The following is a 26866-nucleotide window of genomic DNA, read 5'->3' as shown; positions in this document are numbered from 1 at the left end:
ACAGTCATAAGACCTTTTTCCAATCACCTTTCCCCACCACTCAGACTGCCCTGCTGCTTTACTCTTCATCCCATAAGTACCCCAGCTCCTTGCCTTTGAGGAGACAGATCTGAGGCTAGTTCTCCTCGCTTGGCTACAGACCTGGGCGTCTCAGCATTTTGGTTTGCTGTGCATCAAGCAACCAGATGCTGTATCAGTGAAGAATACAATTGTGGGGAAGGACAAATGTGAGAAAAGCAGCTAAAGTCCATAACAAGAACTCAGGAAGTTGAATGTCAATGGCTGAAATGGCTGCTCAAATTCCATTCAAGGCCTAGGATCCTTTTATTTTCCATTCCACTATGTGGGTCTTTGTCCTCAATTATCTCATGGTTGCAAAATGGCTACCACACCTCCAGGCATTGCTTCCAAGTTCCAGGAAGAAGAGAGGAGGAGGAAGGAACAGTATCTCCTATCAGGAAAGCAGACTTCCCCAAAATCTGTAGCAGACTTTGTTGGTCAGAACTGTGACCACCACAGCTGTGATGGTTTTAGAGGCCAAAGCGTTGAGGTGGACATGTATTGCTCCTCACCCCAGACAAAGTCTGCCACAGGTGACCACTGCCACCAACACAGTGTTGCTCTAAAGTGCTGGGCAATGTGGGTTTTAAGAAGAAATGAAATAAAAGGCTATCTATATGAAAAGGAGAGGCAAGCTTTTTATTTCCAAGTAATGACTTTACCTAGAAAACAGGATAAACCAATAAACTGTTAGAGGCCTTCTGGAGTGACTCAGTAAAGCTGCTTGGTGTAAAATAAATAGACAAAAGTGTACCCACAGTCAAGAGTTGTTCTATATATGTTATCAAGGGCCAATTTACAAACCCCACAAAATTAGACTGAATTTAAGAATAAATATATGAACATATGTGAAGAAAACTATAAACCTTTTCTGATGGTTAGATGCAGACTTAAATGGACAGTCATTTACCACATTCTCTGATGTGAAGACCTTATATCATATAGAACTATGTTAATTCTTCACAAACTGGTCAATTCTAATCCAAATCCCAATGAGACATGCAGGGGCATGAAGAGGCTGAGTTCCAAGAAAATGATTCCTGAGTCACCTGAAGAATAGATTAAAAAAATTTCAGGCTTCCCTGGTGGCGCAGTGGTTGAGAGTCTGCCTGCTGATGCAGGGGACACGGGTTAGTGCCCCAGTCTGGGAAGATCCCACATGCCGCGGAGCGGCTGGGCCCGTGAGCCATGGCCGCTGAGCCTGCGCGTCCGGAGCCTGTGCTCCGCAATGGGAGAGGCCACAAAAAAAAAATTTTTTTTTAGACCTTCTTAAAATGTGGTCCCAGTCCTACCATCTATGAAAGTGAATGATGGAGCAGCAATAATGGAAAAGACAAGCCTATGGACCAGTAAGGAATGCAGTTCAAGAACGATGCAGGGACCTTGGATTTTTACATCCCAGATGGATGGATTTAAGAGTTAAATGTATAATATAACCAAAAAGGGACTTAAGGAAGGGCTTTCTTAGAGCCAAGTAAAAATATAAAGAAAAATTGGATAGACCTGATTACACAGACTTCAAAAACCTCTGTACACTAAAAATGCAGTAACAAAATGAATATTCCAAATATGTGTGTACATATTGCATATGTGTGCATTGTATATAAGCATATGTGTATATATTGATATGTATGTGCATATATTGTATATATGTATACGTGTATGTATTATATGTATACATGTGTATATATTGATATGTATATTTGTACTGCTTATATATTGCATGCATGTGTGTACACAAAAGAATGGAATAGTGGACAAAAGATAGGACTAGACAATTCATATGAAGAGAAGAACAGTCAAAAACAAGAACAAGTAACATCCTTAGATCTATCTATTTATTTATTTATTTATAGCTGCATTGGGTCTTTGTTGCTGTGCACAGGCTTTCTCTAGTTGGGGCGAGCGGGGGCTACTCCGTTGCAGTTCACAGGCTTCTCATCGCGCAGCTTCTCTTTTTGCGGAGCACGGGCTCTAGGCACGTGGGCTTCGGTAATTGTGGCACGTGGGCTCAGTAGTTGTGGCTTGCAGGCTCTAGAGCACAGGCTCAGTAGTTGTGGTGCACAGGCTTAGTTGCTCCGCGGCATGTGGGATCTTCCCGGACCAGGGCTCAAACCCGTGTCCCCTGCATTCGTAGGCGGAAGCCCAGGGAAACCCAGGAACAAGTAACATTCTTTTTTTTTTTTTTGCGGTACATGGGCCTCTCACTGTTGTGGTCTCTCCCGTTGCGGAGCACAGGCTCCGGACCTGCAAGCTCAGCGACCATGGCTCACGGGTCCAGCCGCTCCATGGCATGTGGGATCCTCCCGGACCGGGGCACGAACCCATGTCCCCTGCATCGGCAGGACTCTCAACCACTGCGCCACCAGGGAAGCCCAGGAACAAGTAACATTCTTAATGTATCAAAATGGCAAATATAAAAAGTGATTGGGAATTCCTGGGCGGTCCAGTGGTTAGGACTCAGTGCTTTCACTGCCATGGCCCAGGTTCAATCCCTGGTGAGGGAACGAAGATCCTGCAAGCTGTGCAGTGCAGCCAAAAAAAAAAAAAAGAAAAGAAAAAGCGTGTGTAGTTGAGGTCTATATCGACGGGGCTTTTTCTGTAGACTTACATGGTTGGAAACGCCTCACAGAGTAACTATGTGGTTTCCTTTCTCACAGGACTAGATCTGTGGAGAAGAACTACAAGATAGAGTTGCTAATAAACTGTGAAAAACCTAACAGTCAAACTTTTTTTTATCTTACGTATTGGCATATGCTAACTGTTCTAGGGTATGATAGCTTAGGAGTGAATATCATTTGAACTTAATGCATGTTTAGAGGGTGTCTAAAATTCAGAACCAGGCAGATCCATCTCCTGACCCTAAACATGGTTGTACAGTAAATTGCTTGAGGAAACTGGTTCTCAAAGACTACAGGAGGGAATTTTTTTTAAATTAATTTAATTTATTTTTGGCTGCATTGGGTTTTTGTTGCTGTGCGCGGGCTTTCTCTAGTCGTAGTGAGCAGGGGCTACTCTTCATTGCAGTGCGCGGGCTTCTCATTGCGGTGGCTTCTCTTGTTGCAGAGCACGGGCTCTAGGTGCCAGACTTCAGGAGTGTGGCTCAAGGGCTCTGGAGCGCAGGCTCAGTAGTTGTGGCGCACGGGTTTAGTTGCTCTGCAGCATGTGGGATCTTCCCGGACCAGGGCTCAAACCCGTGTCCCCCGCATTGGCAGGCAGATTCTTAACCACTGTGCCACCAGGGAAGCCCAGAGGGGAATTTTTGAAGTGTGTCAATGTTCCATTAAAGATCAAAGAAGCTCAACTAAAAAAATTGTGGACTGACTCTCACAACTATGGATTGAGCAAAAATTCTTTTTTGAAAGGGTTATTTTGAAGATTATTACTCTAATACTGGAGAAGCTAAGGTGATTGGCAGTGGAATGAATCAGAACATGTACAATTCCTTAAAAATTTATTTATTGACTTAAATAATTTTGCCTATAATACAGCCCTTTACACTTTTTTTGTAAAAAAAAAAAAAGACGTGTATACACGCAGAGGAAAAAAACAGAAAGAAATCCATCTCCAGGCCATGACCTGTGAACTGATTCTAAGGGTCATTTTAATTCTTATAAAATTGATTTTTCCCCCAAATTTCTTCAATATACATGTATTACGTGTATGATCAGAAAACAAAGTTTATATGTAAATAAAAGAACATCGAGACTTCAATGGAAGGGGGCCAAAGGGTATTTCAAACAGTTTTCAAGAAGACCAACAATAAGAACACATTCCATTTCAACCTCACCGGTTATCAAAGAGCAAGGTGCTGCTCTCAGCTGAGGGCGTTAACAGCCCCGCCAGGCAGACAGCAGGTGTGGTGTCCGGGGTCCCCCAAGATGTTTGCATTTGAATTTCTTTTAAAATAGGAAAAATGAGTATGAAAATGAATCAAACCGAGATTTTATCTATCTTTTGCCAATGCAGTTGTCCAATAGAACTTTCCCTATTTGTCATGGAGGAAGGGCCTGAGACCAGCCCCAAGGACGCTGGAGGAACGATGGGGGCGGACACCTGGGATCATCGCCGTGGCACCCAGAAGCAAGCCCGTCTGGACCCAGCTCGGAGCAGCGTCGGCCTCCGGGACCTGGACGCGCCTGACAACTACTGTCGGTTCTCCTCACACTGAGATGGTATTACTTTTGTTATCACACAACCAAAAATATACTAAAACGATGCCTTAGGCTGTTCATTTCCTTTATCTCAAAACTCTCACTTCTAGAAATCTACTCTAAGACAACGCTAAAGAAGGATAATGCAAAAAGATGCTATATGAAGAATGACTTGTAACAGTGAAAACTTGGAAATAACTTCTGCATCCAACAAAAAAACAGCTAATAGAACATCACGCCCCCATCCAGAAGGACAGCTCCAAAGACAGTGAGGCTCTGCGGGAAAAAGAAGTCCTGCTATGCAGGTAAGCAGGGGAAAAAGATTAGAATGTTGACTGTATACACCGTGTTTAATGTAAAAATGCAATATCAAAAAGCAGAAGGTAACGTACCAAAGTGCGAAATGCAATTTTATTAAGAATTATGGGTATTTTCCCCTTAATTCTGTATTTTCTGTAAAGTGGTTATTTTGCCTCCATAGTTTAAAAAGTATACTAAAAAGCATTTCATAAACTCTAGCACTTTATACAAATGTGAAGTATCATCACTGAGAAGGCAGCTTATATCTGCTTAGAACTGAGCAGAAATGACATGAGTCCCAGATGAACACCATCTTTTTCCTTCTCCGGGGAGCACGGGGCCCAGCTCCTCTCACAGGGCTGAGCTACGTGGTACCTGAGTGGCCCTGCAGGTGGCCTTGCCAGCCGGGGTGGAGGTGTGCTTCCAGACACCTGTGTGCCAGCACTGCACCCTGGAGGCACACCCCTGTGTCCTTCCAGCTTCCAGCATGGACGAGGTGGCCAGGCATGAGGCTGGCATGTTAGGACCCGGCTATGTGGATGCTGGGCCAGGTTCCAAGACAGCTGCGCTAACAGCATGACTAACAACATGACTCTGCAGCAGAGCTATGTGAGTGAAGCGAGTCCAGGAAATTTGCTTTTTCCCAAATGCCTACCACCTGAGCTTATTCTCCTCTCCTGGAATATAACATTCACTTAGAAGTAATACTGTTCATAATTCAGTTTTTTTTTAATTATCATTCTAAACGTAAGAGTTTACAAAGGAAATTCCAGATCGAAATCACACCAAGAGGCTGTCCAAGGACACATGACTGACATACCTCCTTTTCATATGCAGGGAAGATCTGTCCCCCCTCAGTGACTTCCAAACCCATCAAAGAAAAGACCGGAAAAAAAAAACCCAGGAAGACAGTACATCCTCAAACGCGCTCAATTCTCCTCTCCTACGGTGGATCCCTTCCCAGGAGGTGACAGCCTTAAGGGGTGTTTCCGGGTGGGCAGGTGGGTGTCTCTCGCACACATGAGTTAATTTCTGGGGTTGCTGCCCACGGGGAACTCCTTCCGGCCAAGGGTGGGACCACGCCCAGGAGCTCAGCCACGCCTAGGGCATCAACAGGGCCCACGCTGCTCCCGCCGGAGCCCCCTGTACCCAGTAGGCTGCCAGGCATGCAGTAAGTGCTCAGCAAGCGCTTGTCGAACTGGACGGCAAAGGGCTTCTCCCTGCTGTGCAGCCTGCGGTGCTCTGCCAGGGGGCCGCTCCAGCCGAACACCTCGCCGCACTCATGACACTTAAAGGGCTTCTCCGCGGAGTGGGTCTTTTGATGTTTAATGAGACAGTGATTCTGGCTGAAGGCCCGGCCGCACTGGCCGCACTTATAGGGTTTCTCCCCGGTGTGGACGCGCTGGTGCACGATGAGCGACGAGTGGCAGCTGAAGGCCTTCCAGCAGCGGCTGCAGTCGAAGGGCTTCTCGCCGGTGTGGACGCGCTGATGCACAATCAGGTAGGAGTGGGAGCTGAAGGCCTTGCCGCACTCGTTGCAGCGGAAGGGCTTCTCGCCACTGTGGACGCGCTGGTGCACCACCAGGTACGAGTGGCAGCTGAAGGCTTTGCCGCACTGGCTGCACTTGAAGGGCTTCTCGCCCGTGTGGGCACGCTGGTGCAGCGTCAGGCGGGAGCGGCTGCTGAAGGCCTTCTGGCAGTCGCCGCACTGGAAGGGCTTGTCCCCGCTGTGGAGCTTCTCGTGCACCGTCAGGGACGAGTGGCAGGCGAAGGCCCGGCCGCACGCGCCGCACCGGTAGGGCTTCTCACCAGTGTGGATCCGGCGGTGCCGCGTCAGGTGTGTCCGCTGGTTGAAGGCCTTGCCGCACTCGCCGCACCGGTAGGGCCTCTCGCCGGTGTGGACACGCAGGTGCATGCCGAGCAGCGAGCTGCAGCTGAAGGCCTTGTCGCAGGCGCCGCACTTGTAGGGCCGCTCGCCCGTGTGGACGCGCCGGTGCACGTTAAGGGATGAGTGGCAGCTGAAGGCCTTGCCGCACTGGCCGCAGAGGAAGGGCTTCTCGCCGGTGTGGACACGCCGGTGCTCCAGGAGGTTGGTGCTCCAGGTGAAGGCCTTGCCACACTCACCGCACTTGTAGGCCTTCTCTCGCGCGTGCCACCGCCGGTGCAGTGCCAGGGCCGCGCTTCGCTGGAAGGCCTTGCCGCACTCGCCACACGTGAACGGGCCGCTCCCGGCACCCGGGCTCCGATGCCTGACTCTGCTGGACTGCACGCTCCCCACGCAGCCGTCCGGAGAGGCTCCTTCTGCGGGAAGGCTGGGCTGGGCCAGAAGGGCACACCTCCGGCCAAGAGCCTCCTCAGACACCACATGGCCCCATCGGTGCTCCTCTGTGGGACCGTCCCTGGTGCTGGCGGCCTCACATTGTGACAGAGCAGTCGCCAGGGCCCCCTGGGCGCCCCTGTCACCAGGACCGGGGCTGTGGAGACCGGACCTCGCCAGCCCACCTGCGATCAGCTCCCATGACGGTTCTTCTTTGTAAACGCACAGCTGCTGAGACCATGGCTCCTCCACCTCAGGCCCCGGCTCCCATTCTGGTTCTGTAAGAAATGGAGATACTACCTTCTGAGAGCAGGCGGAGGTGCGGCGCTGGGGCTCAGGGCTGAGATCTGCCGGGAGAACAGGTAAGTGCAGGAGAGAGAGTAGAGATCAGCAGGGGGAGAGAGAGAGCGCAAGCTCAGGGCTGTGCGGAGGGGAGCACTCAGGGCAAGGCAGGCAGGCTGGCGAGCAGGGAAGAGGAGGAAGAAAGAGGGAAAGGAGCCTTGGAGAAGCCAGGGGATGCTGAAAAGAGCCAGGGGGCGGGGGGAGGACAGAGGAGCAGGAGGGGCACTGAGCAGGTGCAGACGGAGCAGGGCAGTGGACCGCGGAAGGAAAGCAGGCCCCATGGGGCAGTGGGGGTGGGGCTCCACATCCTCCCACTGCATCCCACTCACCTGGACCAGCCCCTCCAGGGACAGCTCTAGGCGCCCACCATGGCTCCTCGCCTCGTTCCAGGTGAGAGATTACATCTGGCTTGCAGACGGGAGGCCCTGTGCGAAGGAAGAAAGCGGCGTGGCTCTGGGTGCTGTGCTCTCCAGACCAGCCCACAAGCCCAGCAGCCCTGGAGTGGCCCCAGCGGCCTGAGGCACGGAGAGGTGGTGCCAACTTCAAGGAAGGGGGCCTGAGACATGGAACCCATACTGACATGTGTGTCTGAGGACCCTACAGGTACTGACATGCCCCATCTAGGGCAGGCTGGGCTTCCAGGGCCCTGTCCACCCCCTCCCTTTCCTCTGGGCCCCACCCCAGGACCAGCCACACTTCCAGGTAAAGATGCCAGTTGGTGCCACAAGGGCCTGGGGCATATACCACAAGGAAGACTCAGGAACACATACAGACTGGTGGATGCCCAGACTGCGGCCTCCTCACCTTGGGAGCCATCTTACCCAGGGCAAGAAGGTTCTGGTAGTTCTCCAGCATCACGTCCCGGTACAGGGCCCTCTGAGGGGAGTCCAGCTGTCCCCACTCCTCCTGGGTGAAGTCCACGGCCACGTCCTTGAAAGTCACCAACTCCTGGAATGACACACATGTTCTCTCTCACCCAGGATGGGAGTCAGTCCACTTGCGTTTTTGGGTGACTGAGGACCTCAGTAGCAGAGATAACCTCGGGTGACCTCCTGAGCGCAGAAGATAGGGCTGTAGACACCATCTGTCTTATAGCCCCGACGCACACACCACAACTCAGCCAGGAATTGCCACGCAGCCTGGCCTGGGAGGGCCCAGCTAACTGGGCAGCCCACGTACAGGTGCTACAGTGGGGGCACAGGCTGAGGCCATAAATTCTGGCCAACTTACAGAACTTGAAATATAATACAAAGAGCCTCAAACCCTATTCAAGTCCCATCATCACTGCAAAAGGCCCCAAAACCAGACAGGAAGCCCTCACTGCACCCTAAGGAAGGACCCTGTACTGCTCCGTGTCCTTCCTGCTTGCCCCCCACTCTTTCCTGCCAGACCCCTGCTCCCTTACCCTCCTGGGGCCACATCCCAGCCCACCCCCTCGCAACCTTCTCCCACTTTCCCCCAACACTGGCCCCTGGTCTCGGGGTAACCCCCCCAACTCGGTCACTCTGGTTCCAAGTGTCCTGAAAGTCCCAAATGACTTCCCTTATGTGACTCCTCCTCTGGAACCCCAGTATTCTGCCGGCCAGGGCTTCTTACCTCTCCAGCTGGGCACGCCAAGAGGTTGGAGACCCAGTGCCTGTCCCATGAGAAGAGAACAAAGAGCAGCCCAGGCCACATACAGTCATGACAGGGATGCATTAGAAGATAGGCAGGGACTTCCCTGATGGTCCAGCGGAAGACTCTGCACTCCCAATGCAGGGGGCCCGGGTTCGATCTCTGGTCAGGGAACTAGATCCCTCATGCCGCAACTAAAAAGATCCCACGCGCTGCAACTGAAGACCCTTCACGCAGCAACGAAGATCCTGCTTGTCGCGACTAAGACCCAGCACAGCCAAATAAATAAATAAATACTAAAAAAAAAAAAAAGGTGGGGGTTGGGGGGACACAGAAGTGGTGGGGCAAGCAGGTCCTCAGCAGTAAAGTGAACTGGAGTCAGGGAGGAGGTGGGGAGGCAGGCCACAGTGGCCAGAATATGAAGATAGGTATCTACTCCAAGGTGACAGCGTCTGCATTCTGCAGCAGGCAGCATGGGGGGAAGGCAGGAGGGGGACAGGCGTGAACAGGTTCTGAGCATGGGCCCAAGGAGTGACCTGGTTAAAAAAAGCAGCCTGGTAAAAACTGAGTTTCAAGTTCTGTTTCTAGACACAAAGGGGTAATGGGCACCAGATTTGCCCTCCTTACCTCAAACAACTAGTAAACTGGGTAAGATGTATGAAACAATGGTCAATTTCCAGACAAAGGACAGCTCAGAACAGAGACCCCTGAGAACAAACAAAGCGAGCCCTACAACAGCCTCACCTTCCCACATGGAAGTAGTCCCTGATCACAGTGCAGGGTGTGGGAATCCAGAGAGAGCTTGTGGTCCAAGGAGTTGAGGAGACAGAGAACAGAGTTTGGGGAGACCAGGAAACTAGAATTTTCAGGGCAACGTGCCACAGCAAAGGGAGCCACACAGGCTTGGAACTCTGGATGTGCTCAAGATTGACTCAGGAATGACCCCAAACCAGGGAAAGAAACAGCAGAAAGAGGTGTGTGCAGGACAATCATTAAAACTCAAACAGGACTGGGAACAGTCTGTGCTCCAACCGGCCAGAGTGAATGTCCTCCTGCTCTATGGGACACTGAGTAAAGTCCCCAGAAGGATGCTGCTTCAGCAGTGGGGCAAAATTAGCCTGAGATTAAAGACTTCTCTGGACCCACCTTAACAAAACCTAAAAGTAAGCCTTGGAAGGATCCAACTGACACTAAGTAATTTCACTGCATCACAAAACATTTAAGGAATTAAACCCAACACCCAACAAAGTAAAATTCACTCCATCTAGAATCCAATCAGGTAACTAAAAGGAAAAAAAGTTAATAAAATCAGAATTAAAAGTATCATAAAACTAAACAAAACAAAACAACAACAAAAAAGTATCATAAAACAGTATTTGTTTACCTCAAAAGAAAGCGTTAAGGGTGAAACAGAATTAAAAAAGATACAAGACGTAGAAAACAAATAGCATAACGGCAGATATAAACCCAGCCGTGTGGATAATTATGTTAAATGTGAATAGTCTAAATATCCCAAGTAAAAACTACAGATTGTCAAATTGAATTTAAAAAGTAAGACCCAGGCTTCCCTGGTGGCACAGTGGTTAAAAATCCACCTGCCAATGCAGGGGACATGGGTTCCAGCTCTGGTCCGGGAAGATCCCACATGCTGCAGAGCAACTAAGCCAGTGTGCCACAACTACCGAGCCTGCACTCTAGAGCCTGCAAGCCACAACTACTGAAGCCCATGTACCTAGAGCCCATGTTCTGCAACAAGAAAAACCACCACAATGAGAAGCCCACGCACAATGAAGAGTAGCCCCTGCTCACCACAACTAGAGAAAGCCCGCACGCAGCAATGAAGACCCAAAGCAGCCCCTCTGCAAAAAAAAAAAAAAAAAAGATACCCAGAAAATTCTCCACATATTTAGAATTAAACAATACACTCCTGAATAATACACAGTTGAAGGAGAAATTACAAAAAAATTAGAAACTATTTTGAACTGAAAAAAAGGGAAATACAACAGAAAATTTGTGGAATATAGCTAAAGCAGGACTTAGAGGTAAATTTATAGCACTGAATGCTAATGAGAATAGGTGTCAAATCAATACCTCAGTTTCACCCTTAAGAAAACAAAGTAGTATACACTGATGTGTATAAAACTGATGACTAATAAGAACCTGCAGTATAAAAAAACAACAAAAAAACAACTAATACTAAACTTTCTTTGGTTATTTGTATGGAAATATGTTAATATAAATGTTTCAAACATTACATGAAATTTCTAAAAATCTTATATGTTCTGGTATAATGTTAAGTCATAATTCTAGTTATTACTTTAAAATGTATATCTCAGAAATAACTAAATTTCCTTGTCAATTCCATTATTATGAACTTTCATCAAATCTTTAACCGTGGTCATTTTTAAGTCTTTTGTCATTTACAGACAGTTCTGGGTGTACGCTGATGCTTTCGCAAAAATGTTCCTACAAAAGGGTTTCATCTTCAAGGAATTCATGGAAAAGACTCTGACAAGTACAGGTTTCTGGTAACTGACTATACTGCTGAACTGAATGAATAAGCATTTTCAGAACTCTAATGGAAAACTGATGAATTCATAAAAGTGCTAACAAAAGATCAAGATGAAAAAAAAATTAATTACATGGGACTGAGTGAACTGATGATGATGATTATAATTTTTGTGACTTTCTGTTTGAATAAAAAAAAAATCCCACAAGGACTCAGAGGCAAAAAATATACAAATCAATTTTCACTGCAAAGTAAAGGAGCTGTTACAGTGGAGAATTACTGGACTGAATGTCAATATTATGACATAGTATGAGTGTGTTTCGTGTTTGGTAACTGCAATCATTGTTGCTTTTGTTGTGGTCATCCATTTACAATGCTTGGTGTCAGTTTATTTATCTCTTGTAAAAATAAAATACAGTGTGTGTGTGTGTTTGTGTGTGTGTGTTGTGAAAAAAAAGAATTCACTGGTGTAGGTGGGGTGATATTTGCATAATTACTCCTGTAGATTTGATTATTTATTTTATTATTTTGATTAAGCAATGCTACAATGCTAAAAGAAAATGCATACTTAGCTGTTAGCAGGGTTGAAGCTCCTGATGGTTGTAAGAGCTACCTGCCTGAATTTGGACATTAGCATTTTATGCAATGAATTAAAAGCAAAAAATCATTTCAAAAAAAAAAAAAAGAAGCCAAAGTAGCTACCTCCCTGGTGGTCCAGTGGTTAAGACTCTGCCCTCCAATGCAGGGGATGTGGGTTCGATCCCTGGTTGGGGAGCTAAGATCCCACATGCCTTGGGGCCAAAAAACCAAAAACATAAAACAGAAGCACTATTGTAACAAATTCAATAAAGGCTTTAAAAAAAATGGTCCACATCAAAACAAACAATCAAAAAAAAGCCAAAGTAAAGAAAGGAAATAATAACCAGAAACTGATGAAAAAGAGCACAGAAAAGCCATAGAGAAAATCAATGAAACCAAAAGATGGTTCTCTGCAAAGACCAATAAAATCAATAATTAAACATATATTTACTATATGACTCAGCCATTCCACTCTTGGGTATTTATTCAAGAGAAATTAAAACACACATCTATACTTATACTCCAATATTTATAGCAGGTTTATTTGTAATAACCTAAACGAGGAAACAACCTAAACGTCCATCAGTTGGTGAATGGATAAACAAATTGTGGAGTACATATGCAACAATGTTATGTGCTGAACTGTGTCCCTCCAAATTCATATGTTGAAGCCCTAAGCTCCAATACCTTAGAATGTGACTATATTTGAAGACAAGGCCTTTAAAAAGGTAATTAAGGTAAACGAGGTCATTAAGATGGGTCCTAAAATGGTAGAATTAGTGTCCTTATAAGAAATGGAAATTTGGACACAAATATGTACAGAGGGGAGAACGTGAGGACACAGAGAAGCACCATCTGCAAACCAAGGAGAGAAGCTCAGAAGAAACCTATCAACACCTTGATCTTAGACTTCTAGCCTCCAGAACTATGAGACAATAAATTTCTATTGCTTGAGCCACACAGTCTGTGGCACTTTGCTGTGGCAGCCCTAGGAACCTAAAACAAATGGAATATCACTAGACAATCAATAGGACCAAGCTACTGATTCAAACAAGGAAATGAAGTCAAAAGCATAATGCTAACTGAAATAAGTCAGAAACAAAGACTACATATCTTATAATTCCACATGAAATTCTTAAAAAGACAGAATTATACTGGATGCCAAGGGGGTGGGTGGAGAAGATGGGCTTCAAAGGGACATGAAGGAACTTTTTGGGTGATGGAAAAGTTCTATATCGTGATTGTGGTGCTGGTTACACGACTGTATACACTTGCCAAAACTCATCAAATCCTACATATATAAAATTGGAGAAATTTATTGTGTATAAATTACACCTCAATAAACCTGATCCAAAAAACTCACCGGATTTCAGGGAAATGAGAAGGTCGGAGTGAGGACACATGCTGAGAACGTGCCCATAACTAAGGCATGCAGGGATGAAGCATAATGGTGATGGCACTGGCAGAAAGAAGGAGGAAATGGGCAGAAACAAAGCTCCAGAGACATCACAATGCGGTGCTGGCGAGAGAGCACTGTCAGAGGCTACATGGTTTCAGTATGGAGGTGTCAACAGGCAAGAGCAGGACAGGATTTGAGCCTTGGCACAGGACTTTCTGAGGGGTATTACCAACCCACCAGCAAAAGCCCATGTCTGGTGTGTCTTCATTTTGCAGGACAGGAAGCAAAAGGGTGTGGGAATCAAAGGCAGACGTGGAGGGGCTTCCCTGGTGGTGCAGTGGTTAAGAATCCGCCTGCCAATGCAGGGGACACGGGTTTGAGCACTAGTCTGGTAAGATCCCTCATGCCACGGAGCAACTAAGCCCCTGTGCCACAACTACTGAGCCTGCACTCTAGAGCCTGCGAGCCACAACTACTGAGCTCGTGTGCCACAACTACTGAAGCCCGCATGCCTAGAGCCCGTGCTCCGCAACAAGAGAAGCCACTGCAATGAGAAGTCCGCGCACTGCAACGAAGAGTAGCCCCCACTTGCCACAACCAGAGAGAAGCCTGCGCGCAGCAACGAAGGCCCAACGCAGCCAAAAATTAAATTAATTAACTTTATTTAAAAAGAAAAAAAAAGGCAGATGTGGAAATAAAACTAGCAGAAGAGTCAGAACAGCTCACGGGGGATGTCCCAGCAGAGCAGAACCCTTGACGTAGTATGAGACTGCTGGGAGGGGAGAGTACTTCGGAGAGAGGACCAGTTACTCAAAGACCTGAGAAGCTGGTATTTCAGGAATAATATCTGTGCACAAGAAGGGGAGTACCTCCCGAGGTGGTCACTCTCACACAGACACCACTTTTTCCTGAACCTTTTCAAGGCAAGTTGCAGACATCAGAACATCTCACCTTACATTCTTCAGCCTGCATCTCCTAAGGATGTTCTCTGACACAATCACAATGCCATCATCACACCCATGAAATTAAATATTCATACAACATGATCTAAGATACAGTATATTTTCAAATTTTCTCAATCTTTCTAAATGCCTTTGATAGAATATTTGGATCTATAACCCATCAAGGATCATGTATTGCATGTGCTTGTTATGTCTCCCAAGGGTCTTATAGAACTACAGCACATTCTAACATTACAGAAGCTGGGCATATCTCACCATACATGTTTTACAGTCATTTCTACTTTTCAAGTGGTAAGTTAACAGAATTGCCAAATCCTAAAAAAATCAAAGGATTCTCAATCCTCCTGACCTTTCACCACCTCACACTGTCTTTATCCAGCGCACTTTTCTAAACACTACGATGAGTGGGGGTAGTTTAGGTGGTGGAACAAAATGAGGAGCAAAACCCAAAATCTGTAAAAGGAGGGATTTGCACCTCTCCCAGCTGCAGAAGTGGCCCCAGGGCCAATTCCCTGTCGAGCCCACAGATCCTCTAAAACTCCAAGTTTTTCCATGAAGGCCCCATGTCAGGAGCTGGGTACAGAGGAAAAGCACACAGGGACACACCCCCTACCATCACTCTGACCCTAACACTGCAATGCAGCCCTTCCATCAGCTGTTCCACATCTTCCTACCTAATTCCATCCCGGAAAACTCCCCCAAACAAGGACCAACTGCTACAAACATCCCATGGGCCTGAGTGTGGAGATAAGTGAAGTGATCTCATGTGAGCTGTCACCTACTTGCTTGGGTGGCACTAGAACCACTCATCAGAGCTCCCAGCACAGTGCTGGGCACACAGCACAGTCCTCAGCAACAGACACATGGCTGGACTGAATCAGGCTGGAACATACACTCATGTTGATGGCACACCCCGGCGTCACCTGCACCTGTTCCCACGCGCAGAGCTTCCTGAGGACTGGAGAACAGGCCCCCAGGTGTGTGTGTGGGGTGTCCTTGGATGACTAAAGATTCTCGGCGGCCGAAGGAAGGTGCCAACCCTCCACATAAACAACGAAATGTTCAAAAAAGAAAAGACAGCCACTCACCTCGGACCTGCCTTCCAGGAGACCCTGACTCAATTTATCTTCTGGAATCTCTTTGAGGGGAAGAACAGGGTCCTGAGAGGACGGAGCTGGAAAGGAGAAATGAGTCAAGAGGGCTGCTCTGTCCACAGCCACCAGGCACCCCCAGCACGGGGAGAATGAAGGGGAGGCAGGAAGGGAGCCCCAACTTCGTCACAACCTGATAGGGCATCGGGGCTAATTCTGCTACTCAGTGTATGGGTCACTCCCGTTACGGAGGAAAAGCGCCGCCATTCCCGTCCCCATCATCCCCGGGGTGCCCACGCTGAAGAGGAGGAGACCTGAATCCGGGACGCTTTCGGGAACCCAGCCCGCCCTTTCCGTGCAAATCCACAGGCCCACGGCCTGACAAGCCAACCGTACCTGCCTCCCGGGGCTCCGGGGCCTCCATGGCACCCTCCTTTGGCGGCCGCCCCGGGCGGGGGCGGGGCGGGTCCACCTCCCGGGGCTCAGAACCCTCGCGCAGCCCCGCGGGGCCGGCCCGCGCCCCGGGTCGGGGTCAGGCGGGCTCCGCAGGCGCCCCGCGCCCCGGGCTGTGCTCTCGCCCCATCGCTTGCCCCACCAGCCCGTCACCGACGTTGTCCGGGCCCGCGCGGGCCGGCCAGGCCTCGGGCTCTGCCGCCCGGCGCTGGGAGTCGCGGAGGCGGCACACAGGCCTGGGGCGGACGGGCTGACGAACCGACGGCCGGCCGGACGCGCGGACGAGCTCACCCACCTCACACAAGACTGCCGCCGCCACAAAAGAGCTCGGGCGACCGTCGCCAGACGTGCGCCTGCGCAGACCGGACGGGCACTACAACTCCCGGGATCTTTTGCGCCGCGCAGGGGTGGACTGCATTTCCCAGAGGGCATCGGGGCCGGAGCCGCTCTGACGTCTAGCACGGACGAGCGTGTAGCACAGTCTTCTGGGAAGTGTAGTTAAGGCGCCAGCGACCTTGCGCTCTGGCCCCGCCCCCTCTCCCCCATTGCTGTGGAAAGCGCTTGCATCTCGGGGTGTGTGTGTGATATGTGTGGTGTGTGTGTGATGTGTGGGGTGTGTGTGTGTGTGTGTGTGTGTGTGTGGTGTGATGTGTGTGATGTGTGTGGTATGTGTGGTGTGTGTGTGTGTGAGGTGTGTGATGTGTGTGTGTGCACGCCTGGTGGGGTGAGTGTGGAGAGTTTAGGTTGGGTAAGTGTGGAACATTAAGGGTGAGTGACCTCTGTGTGAGAAGGACAGGGCCCCACGGGCACCTGCTGGGTCCTGACACTTGACCTACCAGTTGTCCCATCCCCAGGGATGGGAGTGGGTCCATTTCTCTTTGCTGGGAAGATGGATTCCTTTGCTTGGGACCACCCAGAACTGGAGGGAAGGGGCCCTCAGGAAGGCCCAGCTCCTGCACTCGGCCCCTGGCCCTTTCTTCTGACAAAGGGGGGATGGGGTGGGGTAGAGTGAGGGTGGGGTTTGGGGGGAGGGGTCTGCAGACTCCCCAGCCTCCCCATAACGGGTAGAGAGGCGGCCACCCTGAGGGTCCTGGAGTTCTGGGAAGGTGAGACCCCTACTGGGCCTGGCTGGGAACCTCCATGGTGAGGCCCCGGGTGCTATGGGCACAGAAACAAGGACGAGGGTGGGACGCCACAGGGCTGGAAAATGTGGCTGCTCACTCCCAGGCCTTGCTGGGTGGGGACCCAAGGCCAGGGTGGCAGGTACTGAGCGGCTATCCAGCTCGAAGAAGGGAGCGAGTGCCCTGTGCAGTCCAGGGCAGGAGGGGCCGTGGCATCCAGGGGCCTTCCACTAAGACCCTCGCTTTTCAAAATTGAGAAGTTAATCGATCCTGAGGAGAGGGTCGTGGGAACTTCTAATTCGGTCAGAAACCCAGGCTTCTGAAGGGGGTCAGGGACATGGCGGGGGGAATGTTCTTGTGGGCCTGAGCCCTTAACCTGTGGGGTGTGATGCCACCCTGGGGTAGACAGTGTCAGAATCCAGTCGAATCCTCAGACACCCTACTGGGGTCGGAAACTTAATTGTTATCATGGGGAAAATCCTCCACGCATTTGGTGACCAGAAGCGTCAGAAGTGAAGTGTTGTCTGTGAAGGGAAGGGAGTACACAGGGAAGAAAGACAAGTCGGGAACAACTGGGTTTTTTCCTACACAGGAAGGAACACACTGAGTTTTCCCCTTTACACCTTCTTGGGGGCCGGAGGCGAGGTAGGGTTGGTGGTGGCAGTGGTATCTGTGACCTGAGGATCAAGGAGCAGGACACACACTGGCCCTGAGGCAGCAAGCTGTTGGCATGATGGGCAGGAGGGGGCGTGTCCCTGGGGGCAGGCCCAGAGCCCAGGCTCTGCAGGGAGTGGAGAGGAGCCCTTGGGTTGGAGGGTGAGGGCAGAGGGGGTTCTGATCAGACGTAGGTTTTTTTTTTTAAAGGAACATTTTTTTAAATAGATCTCTATTGGAGTATAATTGCTTCACAATACCGTGTTAGTTTCTGTTGCACAACAAAGTTAATCAGCCATATGCATACACAGGTCCCCATATCCCCTCCCTCTTGAGCCTCCCTCCCATCCTCCCTATCCCACCCCTCTAGGTCATCGCAAAGCACCGAGCCAGTCTCCCTGTGCTATGCTGCTGCTTCCCACCAGCCAACTGTTTTACACTTGATAGTGTATAAAAGTCGATGCTACTCTCACTTCGCCCCAGCTTTGCCTTCCCACCCCATGTCATCAAGTTCATTCTCTATGTCTACCTCTTTATTCCTGCCCTGCAACTAGGTTCATCAGTACCTTTTTTTTTAGATTCCATATATATGCATTAGCATATGGTATTTGTTTTCCTCTTTCTGACTTACTTCACTCTGTATGACAGACTGTAGGTCCACCTACCCCACTACAAATAACTCAATTTCCTTTCTTTTTATGGCTGAATATTCCATTGTATATATGTGCCACGTCTTCTTTACCCATTCATCTGTCGATGGACATCTAGGTTGGTTCCATGTCCTGGCTATTGTAAACAGTGCTGCAATGAACATTGTGATGCATGTCTCTTTTTGAATTATGGTTTTATCAGGGTATATACCCTGCAGTGGGATTGCTGGGTCATATAGTAGTTCTATTTTTAGTTTTTTAAGGAACCTCCATACTTTTTTCCATAGTGGTTGTATCAATTTACATTCCCACCAACAGTGTAGGAGGGTTCCCTTTTCACCACACCCTTTCCAGCATTTAATGTTTCTAGCTTTTTTGATAATGGCCATTCTGACTCATGTGAGGTGATATCTCATTGTAGTTTTGAGTTGCATTTCTCTAATAATTAGTGATGTTGAGTATATATTTTTTTTTTTTCTTTTTTTTTCGGTACGCGGGCCTCTCACCGCTGCGGCCTCTCTCGCAGGGGAGCACAGGCTCCGGACGCGCAGGCTCAGCGGCCATGGCTCACGGGCCCAGCCGCTCCGCAGCATGTGGGATCTTCCCGGACCGGGGCACGAACCCGCGTCCCCTGCATCGGCAGGCGGACTCTCAACTACTGCGCCACCAGGGAAGCCCGATGTTGAGTATATTTTCATGTGCCTCTTGGCCATCTGTATGTCTTCCTTGCTCAAATGTCTATTTAGGTCTTCTGCCATTTTTTAACTGGATTGTTTGTGTTTTTTATATTGAGCTCCATGAGCTGTTTGTATATTTTGGAGATTAATCCTTTGTCCGTTGTTTCATTTGCAAATATTTTCTCCCATTCTGAGGGTTGTCTTTTTGTCTTGTTTATGGTTTCCTTTGCTGTGCAAAAGCTTTTTTTTTTTTTTTTTGCGGTACGCGGGCCTCTCACTGTTGTGGCCTCTCCCGTTGCGGACCACAGGCTCCGGATGCGCAGGCTCAGCGGCCATGGCTCACGGGCCTAGCCGCTCCGCGGCACGTGGGATCTTCCCGGACCGGGGCACGAACCCGTGTCCCTCTGCATCGGCAGGCAGACTCTCAACCACTGCGCCACCAGGGAAGCCCTGTGCAAAAGCTTTTAAGTTTAATTAAGCAAGTCCCATTTGTTTATTTTTATTTCTGTTACTCTAGGAGGTGGGTCAAACAAGATCTTGCTATGGTTTATGTCAAAGACTGTTTTTCCTATGTTTTCCTTTAAAAGTTTTATAGTGTCTGGTCTTTTCAAGTCTTTAATCCATTTGGAGTTTATTTTTGTGTATGGTGTTAGAGAGTGTTCTAATTTCACTCTTTTACATGTAGCTGTCCAGTTTTCCCAGCACCATTTATTGAAGAGGCTTTTTCTCCTCCATTGTATGTTCTTACCTCCTTTGTTATAAATTAGGTGCCCATATGTGAGTGGGTTTATCTCTGGGCATTCTATCCTGTACCATTGATCTATATTTCTGTTTTTGTGCCAGTACTATACTGACTTGATTACTGAAGCTTTGTGGTATAGTTTGAAGTCAGAGAGCCTGATTCCACCAACTCCGTTTTTCTTTCTCAAGATTCCTTTGGCTATTTGGGGTCTTTTGTGTTTCCATACGAATTGTAAGATTTTTTGTTCTAATTCTGTGAAGAATGCCATTGGTAGTTTGATAGGGATTGCACTGAATCTGTACATTGCTTTGGGTAGTATAGTCATTTTCACAATATTGATTCTTCCAACCCAAGAACATGGTATATTTTTCTGTCTGTTTATGTCATGTTTGATTTCTTTCATCAGTGTTTTATAGTTTTCTGAGTACAAGTATTTCGCCTCCTTAGGTTTATTCCTAGGTATTTTATTCTTTTTGTTGCAATGGTAAATGGGAATGTTTCCTTAATTTCTCTTTCTGATTTTTTGTTGGTGGTGTATAGGAATGCCAGATATTTCTGTGCATTAATTTTGTACCCTGCAACATTACCAAATTCATTGATTAGTTCTAGTAGTTTTCTGGTGGCATGTTTAGGAATTTCTATGTATAGTATCATGTCATCAGCAAATAGTGACAGTTTGACTTCTTCTTTTCCAATATGTATTCCTTTTATTTCTTTTTCTTGTCTGATTGCTGTGGCTAGGACCTCCAAAACTATGTTGAATAAGAGTGGCGAGAGTGGACATCGTTGTCTGGTTCCTGATCCTAGCAGAAATGCTTTCAATTTTTCACCATTGAGTATGATGCTCACTGTGGGTTTGCCATATACGGCCTTTATTATGTTGAGGTAGTTTCCCTTTCTGCCCATTTTCTGGAGAGTTTTTATCATAAATCAGTGTTGAATTTTGTCAGAAGCTTTTTCTGCATCTACTGAGATGATCATATGGTTTTTGTTCCTTAATTTGTTAATGTGGTGTATCACATTGATTGAAGAATCCTTGCAATCCCTGGGATAAATCCCACTTGATCATGGTATATGATCCTTTTAATGTGCTGTTGGATTCTGTTTGCTAGTATTTTGTTCAAGATTTCTGCATCTATGTTCATCAGTGATATTGGTCTATAATTTTCTTTTTTTGTGATATCTTTTTCTGGTTTTGGTATCAGGGTGATGGTGGCTTCATAGAATGAACTTGGGAGTATTTCTCCCTCTGCAAATTTTTGGAAGAGTTTGAGAAGGATCTGTGTTAGCTCTTCTCTAAATATTTGATAGAATTCGCCTTTGAAGCCATCTGGTCCTGGACTTTTGTTTGTTGGAAGATTTTTAATTATGGTTTCAATTTCATTACTTGTGATAGGTCTGTTTATATTTTCTAATTCTTCCTGGTTCAGTCTTGGAAAATTGTACCTTTCCAAGAATTTGTCCATTTCTTCGTGGCTGTCCATTTTATTGGCATATAGTTGTTTGTAGTAGTCTCTTATAATCCTTTGTATTTCTGCAGTGTCAGTTGTGATTTCTCCTTTTTCATTTCTAATTTTATTTTATTTATTTATTATTATTATTTTAAAATTAATTAATTTTTGGCTCCATTGGGTCTTCCTTTTTGCATGTGGGCTTTCTCCCTAGTTATGGTGAGAGGGGGCTACTCTTTGTTGTGGTGCGCAAGCTTCTCATTGCGGTGGCTTCTCTTGCTGCAGAGCATGGGCTCTAGGCACGCGGGCTTCAGTAGTTGTGGCTTGCAGGCTCTAGAGCACAGGCTCAGTAGCTGTGGGGCATGGGCTTAGTTGCTCCGCAGCATGTGGGATCTTCCCAGACCAGGGCTCGAACCTGTGTCCCCTGCATTGGAAGGCAGATTCTTAACCACTGTGCCACCAGGGAAGTCCCCCCTCTAATTTGATTGATTTGCGTCCTCTCCCTTTTTTTCCTGATGAATCTAGAAAAGGGTTTATCAATTTTATTTATCTTCTCAAAGAACCAGCTTTTACTTTTATTGCTCTTTGCTCTTGTTTTCTTCATTTCTATTTCATTTATTTCTGCTCTGATCTTTATGATTTCTTTCCTTCTACTGACTTTGGGTTTTCTTTGTTCTTCTTTCTCTAGTTGTTTTAAGTGTAGGGTTAGATTTTTTTTTTTTTAATAAATAAATATATTTATTTATTTTTGGCCGTGTTGGGTCTTCATTTCTGTGCGAGGCCTTTCTCCACTTGTGGCAAGCGGGGGCCACTCTTCATCGTGGTGTGCGGGCCTCTCACTGTCGCGGCCTCTCCCATTGCAGAGCACAGGCTCCAGACGCACAGGCTCAGTAGTTGTGGCTCACGGGCTTAGCTGCTCCACGGCATGTGGGATCTTCCCAGACCACGGCTCGAACCCGTGTCCCCCGCATTGGCACACAGATTCCCAACCACTGCGCCACCAGGGAAGCCCAGTTAGATTGTTTGAGATTTTTCTTCTTTTTAAAAAATATTTATTTATTTATTTTTGGCTGCTTTGGTTCATTGTTGCTGTGCACGTCTTTCTCTAGTTGCAGTAAGCAGGGGCTACTCTTTGGTGCAGTGCACGGGCTTCCCACTGTGGTGGCTCCTCTTGTTGCAGAGCACGGGCTCTAGGCACGTGGGCTTCACTAGTTGTGGCTTGCGGGCTCTAGAGTGCAGGCTCAGTAGTTGTGGCGCATGGGCTTAGTTGCTCTGCGGCATGTGGGATCTTCCCAGGCCAGGGCTCGAACCTGTGTCCCCTGCATCGGCAGGCGGACTCTCAACCACTGTGCCACCAGGGAAGCCCTTAACAGTCTTTATTTTAAAGTCTATTTTATCTGATATGAGTATTGCTACTCCAGCTTTCTTTTGACTTCCATTTGCATGTAATATCTTTTTCCATCCCTTCACTTTCAGTCTGTATGTGTCCCTAGGTCTGAAGTGGGTCTCTTGTAGACAGCATATATATGGGTCTTGTTTTTGTGTCCATTCAGCCAGTCTGTGTCTTTTGGTTGGGGCATTTAACCCATTTACATTCAAGGTTATTATCAATATGTATGTTCCTATTACCATTTTCTTTATTGTTTTGGGTTTGTTTTTGTGGGTTTTCTTCTTCTCTTGTGTTTCCTGCGTAGAGAAGTTCCTTTAGCATTTGTTGTAAAGCTGGTTTGGTGGTGCTGAATTCTCTTAGCTTTTGTTTATCTGAAAAGCTTTTGACTTCTCCATCGAATCTGAATGAGATCCTTGCTGGGTAGAGTAATCTTGGTTGTAGATTTTTCTCTTTCATCACTTTAAGTATATCCTGCCACTCCCTTCTGGCCTGCAGAGTTTCCACTGAAAAATCAGCTGATAACCTTATGGGGATTCCTTTGTATATTATTTTTTGTTTTTCCCTTGCTGCTTTTAGTATTTTTTCTTTGAATTTAATTTCTGTTAGTTTGATTAATGTGTCCTGGTGTGTTTTTCCTAGGATTTATCCTGTATGGGACTCTCTGTGCTTCCTGGATTTGGGTGACTATTTCCTTTCCCATGTTAGGGAAATTTTCCACTATAATCTCTTCAAGTATTTTCTCAGATCCTTTCTTTTCTCTTCTTCTGGGAACCTGATAATTCGAATGTTGGTACATTTAGTGTTGTCCCAGATGTCTCTGATATTGTCTTCAATTCTTTTCATTCTTTTTTCTGTATTCTGTTTCTCAGCAGTTACTTCCACCACTTTGTCTTCCAGTTCACTTATTCTTTCTTCTGCCTCTGTTATTCTGTTATTGATTCCATCTAGTGTAGTTTTCATTTCAGTTATTGTGTTGTTCATCTCTGTTTGTTTGTTCTTTAGTTCTTCTAGATCTTTGGTAAACATTTCTTGTATATTCTCAATCCAGGTTTCCATTCTATTTCTGAGATTCTGGATCATCTTTACTACCATTACTATGAATTCTTTTTCAGGTAGACTGCCTATTTCCTCTTCATTTATTTGATCTTGTAGGTTTTTATCTTGCTCCTTCATCTGTGACATATATTTTTGCCATCTCATTTTTTTCTTTTTTTTAATGAGTGGGACTGTGTTCCTGTCTTACTGGTTGTTTGGCCTGAGGCTTCCAACATTGGAGTCTGTAGGCTATTGGGTAGAGCTGTCTTGGTGCTGAGATGACAAACCTCGTGAGACCTCACTCAAATGAATATTCCCTGGGGTCTGAGGTTCTCTGTTCGTCCAGTGGTTTGGACTTGGACCTCCCACTGCAGGAGCATCCCCCCAACGCTGGGCTTGTGAATCAAGATCCTGCAAGCCCCGGGCTTCCCTGGTGGCGCAGTGGTTGAGAGTCCACCTGCCGATGCAGGGGACATGGGTTTGTGCCCCGGTCTGGGAGGATCCCACGTGCCACGGAGCGGCTGGGCCTGTGAGCCATGGCCACTGGGCCTGCGTGTCCAGAGCCTCTGCTCCGCGACGGGAGAGGCCACAGCAGTGAGAGGCCCGTGTACCGCAAAAAAAAAAAAAAAAAGATCCTGCAAGCCCCGTGGGGAGGCAAAAAAAAAAACAAAGAAAAAGAAAAATAACAAAGCAAAAAATAAAATTAGACTAGGAAACTAATAGGTATGTTAGAAAGAATGTAAAAATTAAAAAACAGATAAATCAACAACTGGAAGGTTCATCAGTACCACAGTAGTAAAAAAGAGGAGGAGGGAAAGGAAAAAAAAAAGTGTGGGGGGGAGGAAAGACCTTGGATGTGCAGAGCGGGGCCTAAGCAAGGGTGAGGTTTGGGCGGTGGGCAGGGCCAGTACTCACAAGGCTGGAAAAGGCCCTGGGGGCTGTCGGGGTGGGACTTAGGCTCAAGGAACAGAAGGGGCCCAGGGTGCCCCCCACCTAGGTCTCAGAGAGAAGGGGACCTCACCTGGGAGTCCAGCAGACTTCCTGGACTCAAGTGGGCAGGGCAATCACCCTCCACTCCTCTCCTGCCTGCGTCCTGATCTCCCTGTCCTCCCTCCTATGACCCCAAGGACCCACGCAGCCTGGAGGCAGCTTGGAGGGCAGGGGACCAGCCTGGGAGCTCGGCAGGCTCCCCATGCCCAAATGGGTGGGGTTAACACCCTCCGCTCCTCTCCTGCTCCTCCCTCAGGGCCCCTCCCACCTGCCTGTCCTGATCTCTCCAGCCTCAGGGGCGCTGATCTTGCCTGGCCTCCACTTATGTTCTACCGGTTCACTTTGGGGTTCCTCCCGTCTCCTTGGGGGTCAGAGTCCCCCACCAGCGCCCGGCAGCCACCCTAGTTGTGGGGAGATGCTAACTCTGCGTCTTCCCACACTGCCATCTTGACTCCTCCCTCATAGGAACATTAATTAATTAATTTATGGCTGCATTGGGTCCTTGTTGCTGCACCAGCTTTCTCTAGTTGCAGTGAGCGGGGGCTACTCTTCGTTGTGGTATGTGTGCTTCTCATTGCGGTGGCTTCTCGTTGCAGAGCACAGGCTCTAGGCGTGCAGGCTTCAGTAGTTGTGGCACATTGGCTCAGTAGTTGTGGCTTACGGGCTCTAGATCTCAGAAGCTGTGGCACATGGGCTTAGCTGCTCCGCCGCATGTGGGATCTTCCCAGACCAGGGATCAAACCCATGTCCCCTGTGTTGCCAGGCGGATTCTTAACCACTGTGCCACCAGGGAAGTCCCCAGACGTAGGTTTAACAGGTTGCCTGAGAGGGTCAGGGCCAAAGCCAAGGACTGGAGAAGTGAGGCCAGTGGGGATGTGGTGGCTCTGTCTGGGGGGCCAGTGCAGCAGCAAGAAGCGCCAGGGTCTGGGGTGGCCGGGAGGGTGTGAGTGGAAGGGCACAGCCAGCTCTGTCAGTGCTGCTAAGAGATCAAAGATGAGGGCAGAGAGGTGACCTTTGGCCACAGGGAGGTGGAGGAGCTCCTGATGGGGCCCAGTCCTGTTCACCAGGAATGATGAGACGAGGTCCATCCCAGGGGCCAGTCGAATAGAGACCCCGGCTCAGCTGGCAAGAGAAGGGGGACCCCGAGGACCCCTGCATGGGCAGCGTGCCCATCCGAGGCGGCCCTCCCCGCTCTGCCCCATCTGTGGGTGGAAGGGTGATGCACAGAGTGGTGACTGGCCTCAGCTGCCCAAGGTTGGGGAGCTTGTCCCATTGAGAGCCGAGGCTGGGCCCTCGGGGCACACACAGATGCTGGCATGCCTGATGCCCCACCTGGGGCAGGTTGGGGGGCCAGGGGCCCAGCCCAGACTGATCAGAGCTACTCCAGGCTGCTGACGCCAGGACGAGGCAAACAAAGCCATTACCAGGTAATGAACTCATTACTGAGGTCAGGCAAGGTCAACACCGGGTAATGAGTTGCCCCCCACAGAGCCACCTGACCCAGAACAGTTCCCAGGGAACGCCTGGGTAGCTAGAGCCACCAGGAGGCCATGGCACAGTTCCAGAGCCTGATGGGCAGGGAGTGTTCAGGGGCAAGGTGTGCCCGAGTCCAGCGCCCACAGGAAGCCCCGTTCCAGCACTAGGATCCAGAGTGAGTCACTTCCCCTCTCTGACCCTGTCTTTAAAGGAGGGACCTCAGGACTCAGGCCTCCCCTGGCCACTGCACGCCCTCCTGCCTCTGTCGCCTCTGCGCCCTCACCATCTCCTGGCCAGCAGAGACTCGTCCTGGGCTCTGACAGGGGTGGGAGTGGGGTGGGGAGAGACAGGCGAGGCCACAGGGACCACCAGTGGCCCGTGAGGCAGGATGAAGCTGCCCAGAACTGTGCTGAGCGATGGCTTGAGCCAGACCTGCCGGCTTAGTCCACCGAGGTCCCACAACGTGGCCTGCACTCTGGGGGCCTAAGGGCACCATAGCCTTCCCTTCCCTACAGCCCAGGGCCCGCGGTCCAGGCCCCCGCCAAGACGGCTTGCTCACCCTCCAAAGGCCCAGCCAGTCTGGCCAGAGGGAGAGCACAGCCCCTACCCTAGAGCCCCGGGCCACACCGCCCCTTCCAGGACCAGCTCCAAAACTAAACCCCATCCCACCCGGTGGGTGGCCTGCACAGAGGTCCTGTCCCCCTTGGGCCCTGGCCTGGTGTGTCACCCACCCCCAACACAGGCCCTCAGATCCCGCCGGCTTCAGGACTGCTACCTGCCTCGCCATATCCCCCGCTTTGCCAAGAACCTGGTGGGGCTTCAACTGCAGAAGACAAAGACCTCTGTGCCCTCAGCACCCACACCCCCTCTACCTCATGCGGTTGGGGACCTGGGGACCTG

The 26866-nt window shown here is 48.7% G+C and overlaps 1 protein-coding gene and 1 pseudogene across 1 annotated transcript; one reads left to right on the top strand and one right to left on the bottom strand.

Annotated features, from left to right (window-relative positions):
- The first annotated feature begins 2631 nt into the window (after positions 1–2631).
- On the top strand, positions 2632–2754 carry LOC137204276 (small nucleolar RNA SNORA18; annotated as a pseudogene).
- Positions 2755–3497: 743 nt separating this feature from the next.
- ZNF74 (zinc finger protein 74) lies at positions 3498–16388 on the bottom strand. Its single transcript, XM_067699924.1, is given in 6 exon segments — positions 3498–5571; positions 5574–7178; positions 7503–7598; positions 7995–8121; positions 15325–15410; positions 15724–16388. Coding segments are annotated over 6 exon segments (1974 nt in total). The 5' UTR covers positions 15752–16388; the 3' UTR covers positions 3498–5539.
- Positions 16389–26866: the final 10478 nt, after the last annotated feature.

This window comes from Pseudorca crassidens, chromosome 12 (assembly GCF_039906515.1).
Source record: "Pseudorca crassidens isolate mPseCra1 chromosome 12, mPseCra1.hap1, whole genome shotgun sequence".
Taxonomy (NCBI): Eukaryota; Metazoa; Chordata; class Mammalia; order Artiodactyla; family Delphinidae; genus Pseudorca; species Pseudorca crassidens.
This window is presented reverse-complemented; position numbering and strand designations above follow the sequence as displayed.